A 14,926-nucleotide genomic window follows, 5' to 3' on the forward strand; every position below is an offset into this window, starting at 1 on the left:
ATATACATATATACGACGGGCTTCTTTCAGTTTCTGTCTACCAAATCCACTCACAAGGCTTTGGTCAGCCCGAGGCTATAGTAGAAGACACTTGCCCAAGGTGCCACGCAGTGGGACTGAACCCGGAACCATGTGGTTGGTAAGCAAGCTACTTACCACACAGCCACTCCTGCGCCTATTTGTAAAAAAAAAAAAAAAAAAAAGAACTGTACAAATGGTGTAATATAAAAACCCATACACACACATGCAAGACACGCATGCTAAACAGGCACAGACACAGATGTAAACGCATGCACAGATAGGGACACATACCATATCATCATCATCAGAAAGACAAAATGAAATAGGTAGGACAAGAGGAAACATGTGGTGCAGAGAGTCACAGAATGTGTAATGAAAGAAAAAGCAACAATAAAGCAAAAGTGAACATCAAATGGCATAACTACAGGGTTTTACCCAAAAAATTCATTTTTCTGAAAGTTATGACCTCTCAAAGTCTGGGGGGTAAAACCCTGTAGTTATGCCCATCAAATAAACAGTGCATGTATTTAATTGGCAAAAGATAACTATCCTTAAGTATAACAAAATATATTTACATTTGTCATTATTGTTTGCTTATCTTCATACATTTGGACAGTTTCTCTCTAACTGCTAAATCTTAAATGTATTTTAACAGTGTTTAAGAGGTGAGAGAGAAAGAGGAAGGAGTAGGCTGACATGTTATAACTCAAAGTAAGGGAGATAATAAAATTCTGCATTCTACAAAATATTTGGGCAGAGATGAGTATACTGGGTGCTTTTTACATGACACCAGCATCAATGAGGTCAACAAAGTAACTTGCAAGACAAGACCCCTCAACTGAGGTGAGTTGGGTGATATTGAGGGAGGTGACTTTGTATCAGGTGATGAAAGGTTTAAGAATGAAAAAAGGACAGAAATAGGTGTCTTGCTAAAGAAGAGATACATGGCTACCCCAGCTGGAGAGGAGAGAGAATAATTAACTCAAAACTATATTTATGTTTTTAATAAATATAAAGACTTAATTAGAGACATGTTTCACTGAAAGACACCAGACAATAGAAAGAGCAGAATATATAATGTCTGTTGTTATATGAAGTAAATCTTTCTGTTTTTTACATATACAAATTGTCTACAATTTATTTCAATGTGCAGATTATTAATCTTTTAATGTATGACTTAAAAGAAGCTCATACCAATATCATTACGGGCAGAATCTAGTGCAGATCTCAAGGCTTTTTGGATTTTCTTGGGTAAAATGCTGGATTCATCACCAATATTACTTACAAAATGTTTCCTATCCAAATCAAGAATAACAACCTGGAAAAGAAATTAAACAAAATCAGAAATTTCTGAAGATTTTTCCTATTATACATCATTTAATATCTGTTTTCCATGCTGGCATGGGCTGGACAGTTTGACAGGAGATGGCTACCGTGAGAGCTGCACCAGTCTCCAACTGTCTGTTTTTACATGATTTCTATGGCTGGATGCCCTTCCTAATGCCAACCACTATAGAGAGTGTACTGGGTGCTTTTTATGTGGCACTGGCACAGATGTTATTCATGTGGCACAAGCAGGAGTGCTTTTTATATATCATATCTTTTATTTAAAAAAAAAAAAAAAAAAGGAGGCAGTCATGAAATTGATATCAAAACACAGAAAAAAAGGACCATCAACTTTCTACTTGTCTTTCATAAAAATTAACCCAATCATTACAGCTCTTTTTATACTTTTAGATTAATTGTTTACATTGAGACAATAATCTCCTTTCTCTCGACTCATATGCAAATGTAAACATTAGTGACTTCTTGTAAAGGCAAGAAATCATATGGTATAGAAGATTAAGGTATTTATTTAGCCATTACACAATTTGAGTTGATATCTATCACACATGTATTCAGGGGCCCAAACCCAGCTGAAAAATTAAATGTCTAATTCCCATTACTAGTACTATAACACGACCTCCTAGTCGTAGTGTACATTTCAACACTTTAAATTTAGTATACTGTATTTTCAGTTCAATATATATATATATATGTTTAACTTTTACAAGAAGTGGGGTGACAGTCACTTCAAATTTTTGGCCTGCCAGCCTTCATTGGACTGTCCATTAAAGGCTAGCAAGCAAAGACATTGAAATCACTGACATCCCAGTTCTTGCATGGGTTGCCAAGATTGATCACTAAATCGACAAGTTTTTTTAATTCTCACTCTGTTTATTTCCTCTTATTCCTTTCTGTTGAAGAGCCTAGGCTCAAAACATAAGACTTTCTCACTTTCCCGAGTGTCAAACTAATACACCTGCTTGTTGTTCATACACCTGTCTTCATCTTTTGTTTTTCTGTAAATTTCAACTATATATATATATAAATTCAACAAAAATGTATTCAGTAATACTTCTGTTTAATGTTAAATTGTTTTTATACGTAACTCGACATTAAAACAAGAGCTGATAAATGTGTGTGTGTATGTGTGTGTGAGAGAGAGAGAAAGGGGGAATATCACCAACATCATCCTTTATTGTCCATTTCCCATGCTAGTATGGGCTGCACAGTTTGATCAGAACTGGCAAGCAGGAGAGCTGCATGCCCAAGTAATTTAATACTGGACTGAAAGTCACTATGTGCAGAAGCAACAAGGATGACCTGGTTGGAGAAACTGAATCCTACAAAGCATTCACCAATAATACTGATCAAGGGCCACTGAAGATTATAAAAAGACCCACAACCAAAGCAGTTAAAGGCTCTGGTCAAGATCAGTAAACCAATGTCACAAATAGAATATTTAGCTAACATTGTAATGCTAGTAGTTGGAGTGTGCAAAAAGTTAAAGATGTGCAACCAGTAGTGCATGTATATAGACATTATTGTAAACCTTCAATGTGGGAAGATTGGCAACTAGTTGTAAAAATTAGCAATTAGTTGGCAAACTTTCTACCCTGAAGATGGAGGCTACCTTTATGACAACGTTTATATGACTTCACTACTGGTTGTATATCTTTGACTTCATGCACACGCTATGTGCCAATATTACAACTATTGTGTAATTCCAAGCCTCCAGAAACAGCTGTTGGACCTGAAATACCACATCCTCTTCTGTTTGTTTTCTGTATTTTTCGTACTCCATGTAAATTTTTTTATTCTGTAAATATATAAATATCTATATGCTTATACATGAAAATCCATCTTCTGAATATTTTCAGTTTGTGTTTCTCTCTGTATACAACCCTACATATATTTACATGTGTATATGAGATGTTTAATAACAGACTGTCATAAGCACCACAACTTAAAAACCCAAGAAAAACACAAAGTTTCACGGTTTCCAGAATGCGATATCTCGGCAAGGAATGAAGTTAGGAAGCTGGTTTTGGTTTTAAAATGACTGTGAAGACCTCCTCTAATCATTCCACCTATATAAAATTATTTAATTATGTATGTATCTGAAAGATGAAACAATGACTGCATCTTACTCATTTTGTAGAATATACTGGCACTATGAAATGGTGTATCACATTGCATATTTTAGCCATAATACCTAGAAAAATCATATAGAGGTATTGTTTGTGTTTTAATATACAAAGGTAAGTATCTTTAAGAGGTAAGTAAGACAAGATAGTAAGATAATAGCCCATTATCGTTATGATGGTAATGAGGAATATTAGAAAATGAGCCATAACACCTCAAAAAATGTTACAGGGACAACAACAAAATTATTGTTTGAGCATGTGTGCTTGCAATGGCGTGTTACTAAACTCTCCGGTCCGAGTTTGGGTGAGTGAGCATCGTGTCAATAGCAGTAAGGTACAATTTTTTCAGCTGGATTTTCAACCTTATTGCAAGCCTCACTGGTTCTTCCTCCCAACTTTTTCAGATTCTAGACAGCAAGACAAAGAAAATAATATACTAACCTCGAAAATGGCTGGGACGGCGCTTATGACACTCTGTTATTAAATGCATCATATGTGTGTTGTCTATATTTCATATATCAAGCCTAAGTGCACATGTACCTTCCCAGTACTGGCATTGAGTTATTTGATGAACCCGTTCAAGACAGTGCCTCAGCATGGCCACAGTCCAACAAATGATAGCAATCCACCAACATTTCTCCAGAAAAACAAAAACAAAAAAAAAAAGAAATGCAAATAAAACTAATAGATACTTACTTCATCCATTGACATATCTTTTAGTTTCGGTAAGTACGATGATAAAATGCCAATAACATAAGGAGTTGGAGAACAAACTATTTCCAGCATGTTGGAGGGTAAAATAGGAACATAGGTGTGCTGCCATTGGAATGGATAAAGCAATGTAATCAAAGCATGAATTGTTCGAGATAATGTACTGAAATGAAATAAAAGAGAAATATAGAAATGATAGAGAACTGAGGGATAAACAAATTGATGTATTTACAAAAAGTGCTTTACAATCTATTATGTTGGAAAGAAAGGCCTGTTGTATTTTTGACATGATCATTCTCATTTCTTTCTTTATTGTCCACAAGGGGCTAAACATAGAGAGGACAAACAAGGACAGACAAAGGGATTAAGTCAATTACATCGACCCCAGTGCGTAACTGGTACTTAATTTATCGACCCCGAAAGGATGAAAGGCAAAGTCGACCTCGGCGGAATTTGAACTCAGAACGTAACGGCAGACGAAATACCGCTAAGCATCTCGCCCGGCGTGCTAACGTTTCTGCTAGATTGCCACCTTCTTAAGGTGCTCTTGCAATGCTTATGGTAAAAACCTTGCAGCATCTTCCACAAACCCTGGTGTCACCACCTGTGACACAGAGGAGAGAAAAATCAATAAATGCAGGGGCCTAGCCAGCCACTATCAGTTTGTGCTGGTTGCCATTGAGATGTCAAGTGTTCTAGGACCCCGTACTACCAATTTCCTTTGCAAAATAGGGATAATAGCAGCCCATCAGAGAAATAAGCTCTGCGAGGTGGAGTGGCTACTGCAGCAAGTGTCGTTGGCCATTCTCCATGGCAATGCTATCGCGGTCATTACTGTGGGGCACAGCTAAGCACCTCACTTGCTCTGGGATATGTGGTCCATCACTCCTCTTCCTCCAGCTTCTGCTGCTTTACCTCCCCACCCCCACCTTTTTATTTTCCATTTCTTTCTTTCCTGTTTCTTTGTATTTAAATGTTCTAATAAAATAAACACTGGAATTATTTATTTAATCACAAACTATAAATATAACATTAAACTCCTATTTTGTTTTTAACACATTCACTTGTGTAGGTTGAACTATGTAACACATTAGAGAAAGAAACCTTGTCGTTTCTTTCAGTAGATACATCTAAATCAAAATTTTCTCATGGACTCTTGATATACTACTGTGTGTACCCAATTTACTACCTTGCTTATGAGGACCAACCAAAATTTTTATATGGACCCCCCCATACCCCGGGACCATATGGACCCTGGTTGAGAACCACTGATTTAGAGGGAAAACAGTTTGTTACTTATGATGAGGTTAAAAATGATATTGAGTATTTCCTTGCTTTGAAATCTGGAGAATTTTAAACTCAAAGGATGAACAATTTGCCAAATAGATGAGACTATGTTATCAATAATGAAAAGAAATATAATCTTGATTAACTATATCAATTAAAACTGAAGAAGTATTTGTTTCTTCCCCATCTTGAAATGCAACAGGACTTTCTTTCTAACTTATCTCTTACCCCCCCCCCCCACAAAAAAATTAAATGTTACCTGAGATTCTTGGAGCATAAAATAATATTTCTTTCAACCAATAGTGTAGAAAATATCCATATAAGTTTTTCTATTCCTAACAATGTCAACAGAGACTCCAAATTCAACTGAAATTTAGAAAAAAAAAATGAAAACAATTTTCAATGTCTAACAGACAATAAAAAGAAAAATGTTCATAAAACAATTAATCCACTTGTTACCATGTGTCTAATGAAATATTCTGTCTAAAAGTTTTGCTTACTGTAAGAGCTTATGTAAACACATCTTAATTTTGATGCCTAAATTGTCTTCAAATCCATAATACCATGTATATAGACACACATTATTGTACAACTGCTAGAAAGGTAGATAATCGGCTACAATCCAGTAGAGTAGTTTTTCATTATCCATTTATATAAAATATATATATACATGGTACGCTTAATAAGTATCCAGATTGTTGCCATAGTAATGAAGCTAAAGAACGCAGAGTGAAGCTGCTTGGCACAGATTGACCTTGAACTCTGCAGTGCATGTGCACTAAGTTTTAAAGTTCTAGCTCACATCTGCTGTTTGCAGCAGTGCTTGGAAGAAATGTATGTAGTGTGTGATCATCGCACTGACCATGACAGAAAATTGAAGTTTTGAAATAAAAATATATATACCTACCCCTTCAAGATGAGTATCCCTTGGCCTCCGTAGTTCTATAACATCTACGTCGCCATCCTCATTCTGTGAAAAAGAAATACAAGATCATCATCATCATCACCACTTTCACCACCACCGTCATTTTCATTTTATGAGATCAGTTTTTGCCACATCTTCCTTTGTCTTCCTTTTCTCCAAATTCCTTCTACACCCAACTATCATGTTCCATACATATCATATGTCCATACCAATTCAGTCTCAACTCTTGCACTCTACAACTGATATCCTTATATCCATTTTTTCCCCCTCAACTCACCCTGTCTTTCACTATTTATGCCCATTAACCCTTTCGTTTCCATATTTTTGTTGAGATGCTCTGTGTTTCTTTCAATTAATTTTAAATATAACAAAAGAATTTAGTAAAATAACTTAGTTATCATTAAGTTAGTGTTAGGAACAGAGATTGTACCTAAGGTTTGGTGGAAGATTTTAATTCGGAACTCTTGAAAACAAGGCATTTGTACTACAGAGCCAGAAGCAGTTTGAACTGGGTTGGTTCCAGTGGGGCATGGCGGCTTCATTTCCTTCCCTCCTTCATCCAATGCTCATGTTTTGCTACCATACAACATAAATTTCAAATTTTAGTACAATTTCAGGGGAGTAGGTAAGTTGATTATATTGGACCCAGTGCTTAACTGGTACTTATTTTATCGACCCCAAATGGATGAAAGGCTAAAGTTGACCTCAGCAGAATTTGAACTCACAACATAACAAGACAGACAAAATGCTGCTAAGCATTTTGCCTGATGTGCAAGTGATTCTGCCAGCTTTCTGCCAGCTTTCTGCCTTATCTACTATGCAACATTGTGAGAATCCTTTGTTGTTGGTGGAGAGACTAGCTCCCTGAACTTTATTCACTTCATTGGCTACTCTGCTTTGAGAATATCCACTTCCACTGCTAATTTGATAAAACAAGATAACAGAAACTATCAACTATTTTTTTCATGGAAGCTTTTATGGCTAACCACTCCAGTACATCTACATATGAAATCCTTCTGTGTTAGCTTGACTGTGATCCAACAAAACCTCTTGTTGCAGTCATAGTTTACACTGGGTACAACATAAGGAGTTTCTACCTGCTCCTTATCTGCATTTTGAGCATAGCCATTCTCAGACGGCAGGAGAGTCCTGCTTATGTCTTTGCTACTGCTTACTTTAAAACCATTTTTATTCTAAGCTTTCATTGCTTCTGTGATTCTCCAACCTATTCAGCATAAAACAACCTTGATATTGGCACACAAAAGTCCCTACCCTATGGCTATCTGGTCTTACACTTCTCTGTTACAGTCCAAAGAACTATAACAAACAGGAGAGATCCAAGAATTGAGTCCTGATGGACATCTACCTGCTCATTAAATTCCTAACTGAATTCATTGATAATCCTCATCATGCTGACAGTATATCTGATATAGCTTGTACACCTCCCACTCTCACATGACATCATTCATCTCCATCAAAGTTTTGTCAACAACCACCAGATTACAGAATGTTGTTCTTTTATTCCTCACAATCTTCCTTTCTTTTCAGCCCTATCTCTTAGCTTTTATAACTATATCTACTCTACTCTTCCATCACATATCTTCTATTTGGCTGGAACCTTGCACCATTCATAGACTTAGTCTGTGGATCACAGCAGGTTGTCTCTTAAAATCTCTCAAGAGATAGAGATCTCATTTATAGATCTTTATCTTCTGTGAATTTCTACAAGACAACCTGTTATGAGCCACAGAGGAAATGGAAACACGAGTGTTTCATTCAACATCCTTAAACAACCCTTATTCAGGGACCTTTTAATAATAATTTAAAATGTACAATATTTTAATTCTCTGATTTTCTTTTTAATTTTCACTGAATTTCATACCATTATAGTTCCTATTACAAAACTATTTAATGCAAAAAAAAAAAAATAATAATAATAAACAACATTTACCATAGCCCTTATTGTGACAACTTTTCCTGGACTTGGCAGAGGTCTACCAAATGAAGAAGCCATAAGTTCTTGCATGTTTTCAGGTGATCTTAATCTTCGAGATTCCATCTCCAACAACAACTACAAAAAGACATAAAATATCTAACAACTGAATCAGCTGTCTATCACAATCATCCTTATTCTTTTATGCAACATGTCATATTTCATTGATTTTTTAAAATGTAATTTGGAAGTAATCTTTGTAAAATATCAATTGAATTTGTTAATCATCATATAAAAAGATAAGTATTCTATCTAATCTCAGAAGTAGGTATCACAAGTCATACTACAGCAATGGTCCCCAATTTTTTTTGCATCATGGACCTGTTTCATGCAAGACAATTTTCCCATAGACTGGATGATCATATGCATAACAAAACACAATAAAGTGCGTAGTAACCAGCACTCCATCAGTTGTGATGATGAAGATTCCAGTTGATCAGTTCAGTGGAACAGTCTGCTCATGAATGTGCAAGTGGCCGAGCACTCCACATAAACATGTATCTTTAACATAGTTCTCAGGGAGATTCAGCATGACACAAAATGTGACAAGGTTGGCCCCTTTGAATTACAGATACAACTCATTTTTGCCAGCTGAGTGGACTGGGGGTAATGTGAAATAAAGTGTCTTGTTCAAGAACACAATATGCTGCTAAGAATTGAACTCAGGACCTTATGATCACAAGCCAAACCCCCTAACCACTGAAGCACATATCTTCACAAAGTGCATAATATATAATTCAATAATAACAAATATAATACGTATGTATTACATATGTGTTATCATCATCATTTAAGTTCATGTTTCATGCTGGAATGGGTTGGATCATGAACCAGTGTCTGCTTTAGCATGATTTCTACAACTGGATGCTCTTCTTAACACCAATCACTTTACAGTGTGTACTATGTACTTTTTTCATGCCACCAGCACTATTGAAGTCACTATGCAGCTTGCAAGTTAACAAACCCAGGGAGGGAAGATGCTACATCCATATGTTAGATAGGGATTAAGGTATGAGGGAAGAGGTTGAGGTTGATCCTACTTTGATACACTATATTCTTCTTTAAACATTGCAGGGGATTGTACATATTACTACATAGGTTCTACTGCTACAATTTGGAAATCTAAGATTACATAACCATACTTTTTCATTTAAGTTTAGAAAATGTAATCCTATGAATCTTAATAAATGCATTTGGGACTTAAAAGACAAGAACATTAACCATGATGCAAAATGGTCCATTATTAATTACACACCATCATACAATACTGGTAATTTTAAATGTGATCTTTACCTGGAGGAAATGTATCATATGAATACTTTAAGATTAGAATGATTAAATTATAGAAACAACTTTACATTGAAAGATTCTCATAAATATAGAAAAACATTTAAATATTTCAATAGTAAATAATGCATTACATATAACTACTTTTCCTATAATTTAATAAGCATAATTTTTCTATGTTTCTTAGTGCACTTAATAGCTAGATAACTAAATATCGTGAATGTAGAATTTTTGTGTTCATTTTTTATTCTTTCATTATCTACTGATGTCATCATCATCATTTAACATCTGGTTTCATGCTGGTATGGGTTGGATGGTTCAATAGGAGCTGGTCAGCTGGAGAGCTGCCCAAGCTCCATTTGTCTGTTTTGGCATGGTTTCTATGGCTGCACACCCTTTCTAATGACAACCACTTTACAGTGTGTACTGGGTAGCTTTTAACATGGTACCAGTATGGGAATTTTTATATGGCACCAGCACAGACACTTTTAGATTGCACCAGCACAAATGCTTTCACAAGGTACCAGCACAGATGCTTTTACATGGTACTTTTACATGTCAAGTTTAGATACTAAAATGACTTTTCTTAGAATATTATATTTCTTCTTAATGTTCTTTTTGTATGCGCTCATCTTTTAGAGATATTTTCTCAGTTCACTTTGAATTGTCTTGATAATGTTATGTGAGCATATATTTTCAGATATATTAATTTAGCTGGTATTTTGTACCTTTTTTTCTACATCTGAATATGTTGGCATAATAGAAACAATCATCAGTAATGTATGGTGCAATCATTAATTTAAGATGCAATTTTCTCCATTCTTGTTCTTCTTGTCATATACACTGAATTTCTTGAAATTCTCCTAAGCAATATTTGGATTTGCCATACATGAGGAAGTACCTACAATGTTAATTCTATTCAAATTTTTTGGTGTCTGATTGTTTGATATAGTTAACCAAATTTGTTTAACACCAAGTACTTCCTAGATATCTGCCTGAATTTATTAATCCCTTTTACTTCTGATATATATATATATATATATATATATATATATATAGTTTTAGAGAAAAGAACCAAGGTTCATGAACTTATCGATGAAAATCCACAGTCACATATAGAATTGAATTGAGTTTTTACCTGTAAATTTGGATTTTTATCCCTAATATTATATATATATATATATATATATATATATATATGCACATAATTATTTTAGGAGGCAACAGTAGAATATCTACTTACACTGTTGTACATATTGACAGCTTCAATGGGGGTGATAATGCATATGACTTCTGGCGTCAGTTTTGGACCATAAGGCTAAAGTGACAAACAGAAAGAGGAAAAAAGTTTTTAAAAATGCATGCATGCATACATACATTATGTTATATAATATATTATATTATATACCTGTTGTCTAAATGTCTAATGAATTCATGAAACCTGCCTGATTTGATTATTCTACCATTTTATTTTTTAAAGATATATATGACAAAAACAATGCTTATGCTCTTACTGATAGAAATCTTTACTTACCCACACTCTTCTGCAATAACCAAAAACCCTAGCGCCATCAAAGTTAGTAAGAACAAACCAGTAGGGATTGCTAGAAAAAATAAATTATGCAACTGAGACACATTACATAAAATGTCAATGGGGGATTACAAAAATTTTAATAATCTTGGTTCAATGATAACTATTTAAATAAACTGATCCAGCCTCCTATCATCAGAGTTGATATGTTCCCTAACTCCCAAGTCCATCTCTTAGTTATAGTAAAGTTTAATCAACATTTAAGATCATGATCTCCATCAACACAAACAATTTTAGTCTAGCTTTTCACATTTGAAAAGTTATCTGTTTTTCTTTTTGGTGCTAGAACAAAAATTAGTCATGTATTCACCAACTCGTCTGCCACTACATTCTGAGTTCAAATTCCACCGAGGTTGATTTTGCCTTTCATCCTTTCAGGGTTGACAAATTAAGTTAAACACTGGGATCGATGTAATCAGCTAGTCCCCTCCCCCAAAATAGCTGCCCTTGTGGCAAAATTTGAAACCATCATTATTATTATTATTGAGTGAGAGAGCAGTGCATGCCATCAAAGTGACACTGGGGTAAAATATACTAAGCCCAGTATACCCATCATGACTACCCGTCTGATAAGGGTACACCAGGTACATGCATCACAATCATATGTGTGCAACATGGTGATCTCATATCAAGATTAACAGTGCATGGCATCGTAGAATTTTCTTCAGGTCGAGTAACCCACCCCGCTCAAAAGGTCCCTGAATAAGGGTTGTTTAAGGATGTTGAACAAAACACCCATGTTTCCAGAGGTGAATTATCCAAACTCCAAAGAATTCCACTCAACACATGGCTATGATGTTCCCCCACTACTTCTGCTTGTGATCAGAGATCCACATATTGTCAGCCACTAAGGGACATGCTCAACTGGTTATGGTCAAACAACTGACAAGCAAATCTGTGGTATTGAGCAGAATATTTGCTGTAGCCCATCTTTTATACAAAGACAAAACAATGTACATGATAACACTTCCAACCAGTTAAGATGAGAAGCCATGAGAGCCACTGCCTGGTACTGCATCAAGGCATTTATTATTATTGTATTTCAAATTCTGCCATAGTCGACTTTGCCTGTCATTCTTTTGGGGTCGATAAATTAAGCAGCAGTGAAACACTGGGGGCCAATGTAATCAATTAGTCCCCTCTCCCAAATTCTAGGCCTTGTGCCTTTAGTAGAAAGGATTATTATTATTATTATTATTATTATTACATAAAACAGGCAGATTGAGCCTTCTTGGATACTTTTCTATTCGTTTATAAACAAAACACTTCGTTGATGACTTTGTTCAAATTTATAGCCAAAATTATCTCATCTCCAAATTTAGACTCACTAATGCAAATAAATATCTAAGAAGCAAGGACAAGGAGCATATCATCTTTAGATGAGCAAACATGATAATAACTTCTCCAATTTATTCCCATGTATTTACTAATGTATATTTGTTGTTCATTTTTATGTCTGTTTCTTTCTCTCTCTTTCTTTCTTACACACACACACACACACACACACACACACACATACATACATACTTTTATGTATTCACAACAGGATACATAATACATGCACAAACAAATACTACTTTAATACAACAATGTTTTACAAATCCTAACACAGAAGGGCAAAAATCTACTTTAAACTTACGTGCTCGTTTCTTCTTGTGACTGATAAATTTCAGCATCAGGAAAACAAAAGTGAGGTATAGATAAATTGCTGTCAACCTATTGGAGAGATAATGAATTAATTATTGTGATGATAATTAAATAACATGTTTTAAGAAGACATTTAGAAAATGTAAAACTGATGTTTAGCAAAACACAAGTTATTTTGAAAATTTTCAAATTCTTTATGATAGAGATTCCATATTAAGATAAGTGGAATAGTTCTATAAATCTTTTCGATTTATTGGGGCAGTTTTGTAGCTTAATACCTGTTCCTAGTATCAATCACTTTCAGGAGGATATTTGAAGTATACAAATGTATATACCAAGCCAATCTTTTGCCACCCACTTCAACACCACAAGTCATTCCATCACTCACTTATCAGTGTGCAAAATCTCTACACACCACAGGTTCATGATCTCAAGGAAATGGAGGGAACAACACTTCATATCTGAACTCAGTCACCAACAGATTTAAATAAATATATTTCCTTGTACTTTTACACCCTTTTGTAGTTCATTAAACCTTTTCTTATCCTTCAACTTCCCTATCACCTTATTTTTTCCCTTCGTCTCACTCCCAACTTTGCCTGTTCCTCCTCATCATTCCATTCCTCTTACCATTTATCCCCTCTCACCCTGTTTCTCTCTACTATCATTTCCTGTTCACATATGAAACTCTCACAGTCCTGTGTTCCTCATCACTTGCAGCCAATTCTTTTTTCTAACTTAGAGGATGTAAAACTCTGCTGTCTCTTATTAATTTCTTTCCTACCAACGACTCTGACTGAAACACTGGATTTTTCTCTCCCTACGACAAGTTCACCAAACTTGGGGGGGGGGGATTTTACTAAATAATACAAGTCTAGCTGATGCAAATCAACACCAATGTCTCTGGATTCTGTTTTACCATGTATATACATATACAATCATACATACGTACACAACACATACACACACACACACACACACACACACACAATAGAGATCACAATGGAGACCAGGAACATGTCTGGTTGGAGTGATATTACTACTACCTCTTCTAGGAAGATGAATCTACACTTCAGGTATACTAGTTTATTATTTGTACAATTGTTTTATTGTGTTATGAACACTTATACTAAAATCTTTGATACTTTCAAATGAAGTTGCTCAAAGAATTTAACTTCTTTATAATTGACTTTTACATAAATTAATAAAAGTGTATTTCTTGGATAAAGGACAATTGTTCAAGGAAGGTGGAACAGTGTATCCGACAAAATTTGAATCCAAGAAAGACTTACTATTTTTCAGAACTCAGAGGAATAAAAGTGAAAATTGACCTCAGTGAGATTATAGCTCAGAACTGGAATGAACAAAATTAGAGACTGTAATCCACTTAGTTGAACTGATCCACCTTCAGATTTTAACTACACTAAATACAGGGTGTCCCAGAATTAACTATTCATTTCAATGAAATTGGAGAAATTTTTAAAAAGCTGACAGAATTTTATGTTTATTACCTATGATACCAAAACAAATAGATTTATAAATCTTACACGAAAACTTTATTGAAAATTTTCAACATGTATTCTGTCTGTATCCTTAGCATTGCGAAACACATTTTGAAGCATTTCAGGAGCTACCTCCTGCACTGCAAACTGAATGTGTTCTTCAAGTTCAGCTAAACTACTGCCTTATCCTGGGGTATCCAGGGGATGGAGGTAGAGAAAATGATTGCAACCAAATTGAAAAAAGCTGTCTTGGCCAGATAAGCAGGATCCAACATAAATGAAAATAAAATTATAAAAGAAAATTATAAAAACTATAAAGAAAATTAAAAATTAAAACACTTTTAACACATATTAAACATGATAAACATATATAAAAGTGAGTTTTTAGAAAAACTGTCTGATGCCACTAAAATAAATAGTTAATTCTGGGACACCCTGTACAACACTATAATCTATTTTTCATGTTTGACATGGATCTAACTGAAGATGTAA

At 34.8% G+C, this 14,926-nt stretch overlaps 1 protein-coding gene across 1 annotated transcript in view; it reads right to left on the reverse strand.

Annotated features, from left to right (window-relative positions):
* The window catches only part of LOC106871751 (DENN domain-containing protein 2B), a 95,858-nt gene that overhangs the window by 8,825 nt on the left and 72,107 nt on the right, over window positions 1–14,926 (reverse strand). Inside the window, exons 8-15 of the mRNA XM_052968169.1 lie at window positions 12,925–13,001; window positions 11,229–11,298; window positions 10,938–11,012; window positions 8,366–8,485; window positions 6,397–6,459; window positions 5,749–5,855; window positions 4,188–4,365; window positions 1,216–1,339 (exon numbers count right to left, since the gene is read on the reverse strand). Coding sequence (XP_052824129.1) covers window positions 1,216–1,339; window positions 4,188–4,365; window positions 5,749–5,855; window positions 6,397–6,459; window positions 8,366–8,485; window positions 10,938–11,012; window positions 11,229–11,298; window positions 12,925–13,001 — 814 coding nt within the window. The remainder of the gene's footprint in view (window positions 1–1,215; window positions 1,340–4,187; window positions 4,366–5,748; window positions 5,856–6,396; window positions 6,460–8,365; window positions 8,486–10,937; window positions 11,013–11,228; window positions 11,299–12,924; window positions 13,002–14,926) is intronic.

This window comes from Octopus bimaculoides, chromosome 5, assembly GCF_001194135.2.
Source record: "Octopus bimaculoides isolate UCB-OBI-ISO-001 chromosome 5, ASM119413v2, whole genome shotgun sequence".
In the NCBI taxonomy this organism is placed as follows: Eukaryota; Metazoa; Mollusca; class Cephalopoda; order Octopoda; family Octopodidae; genus Octopus; species Octopus bimaculoides.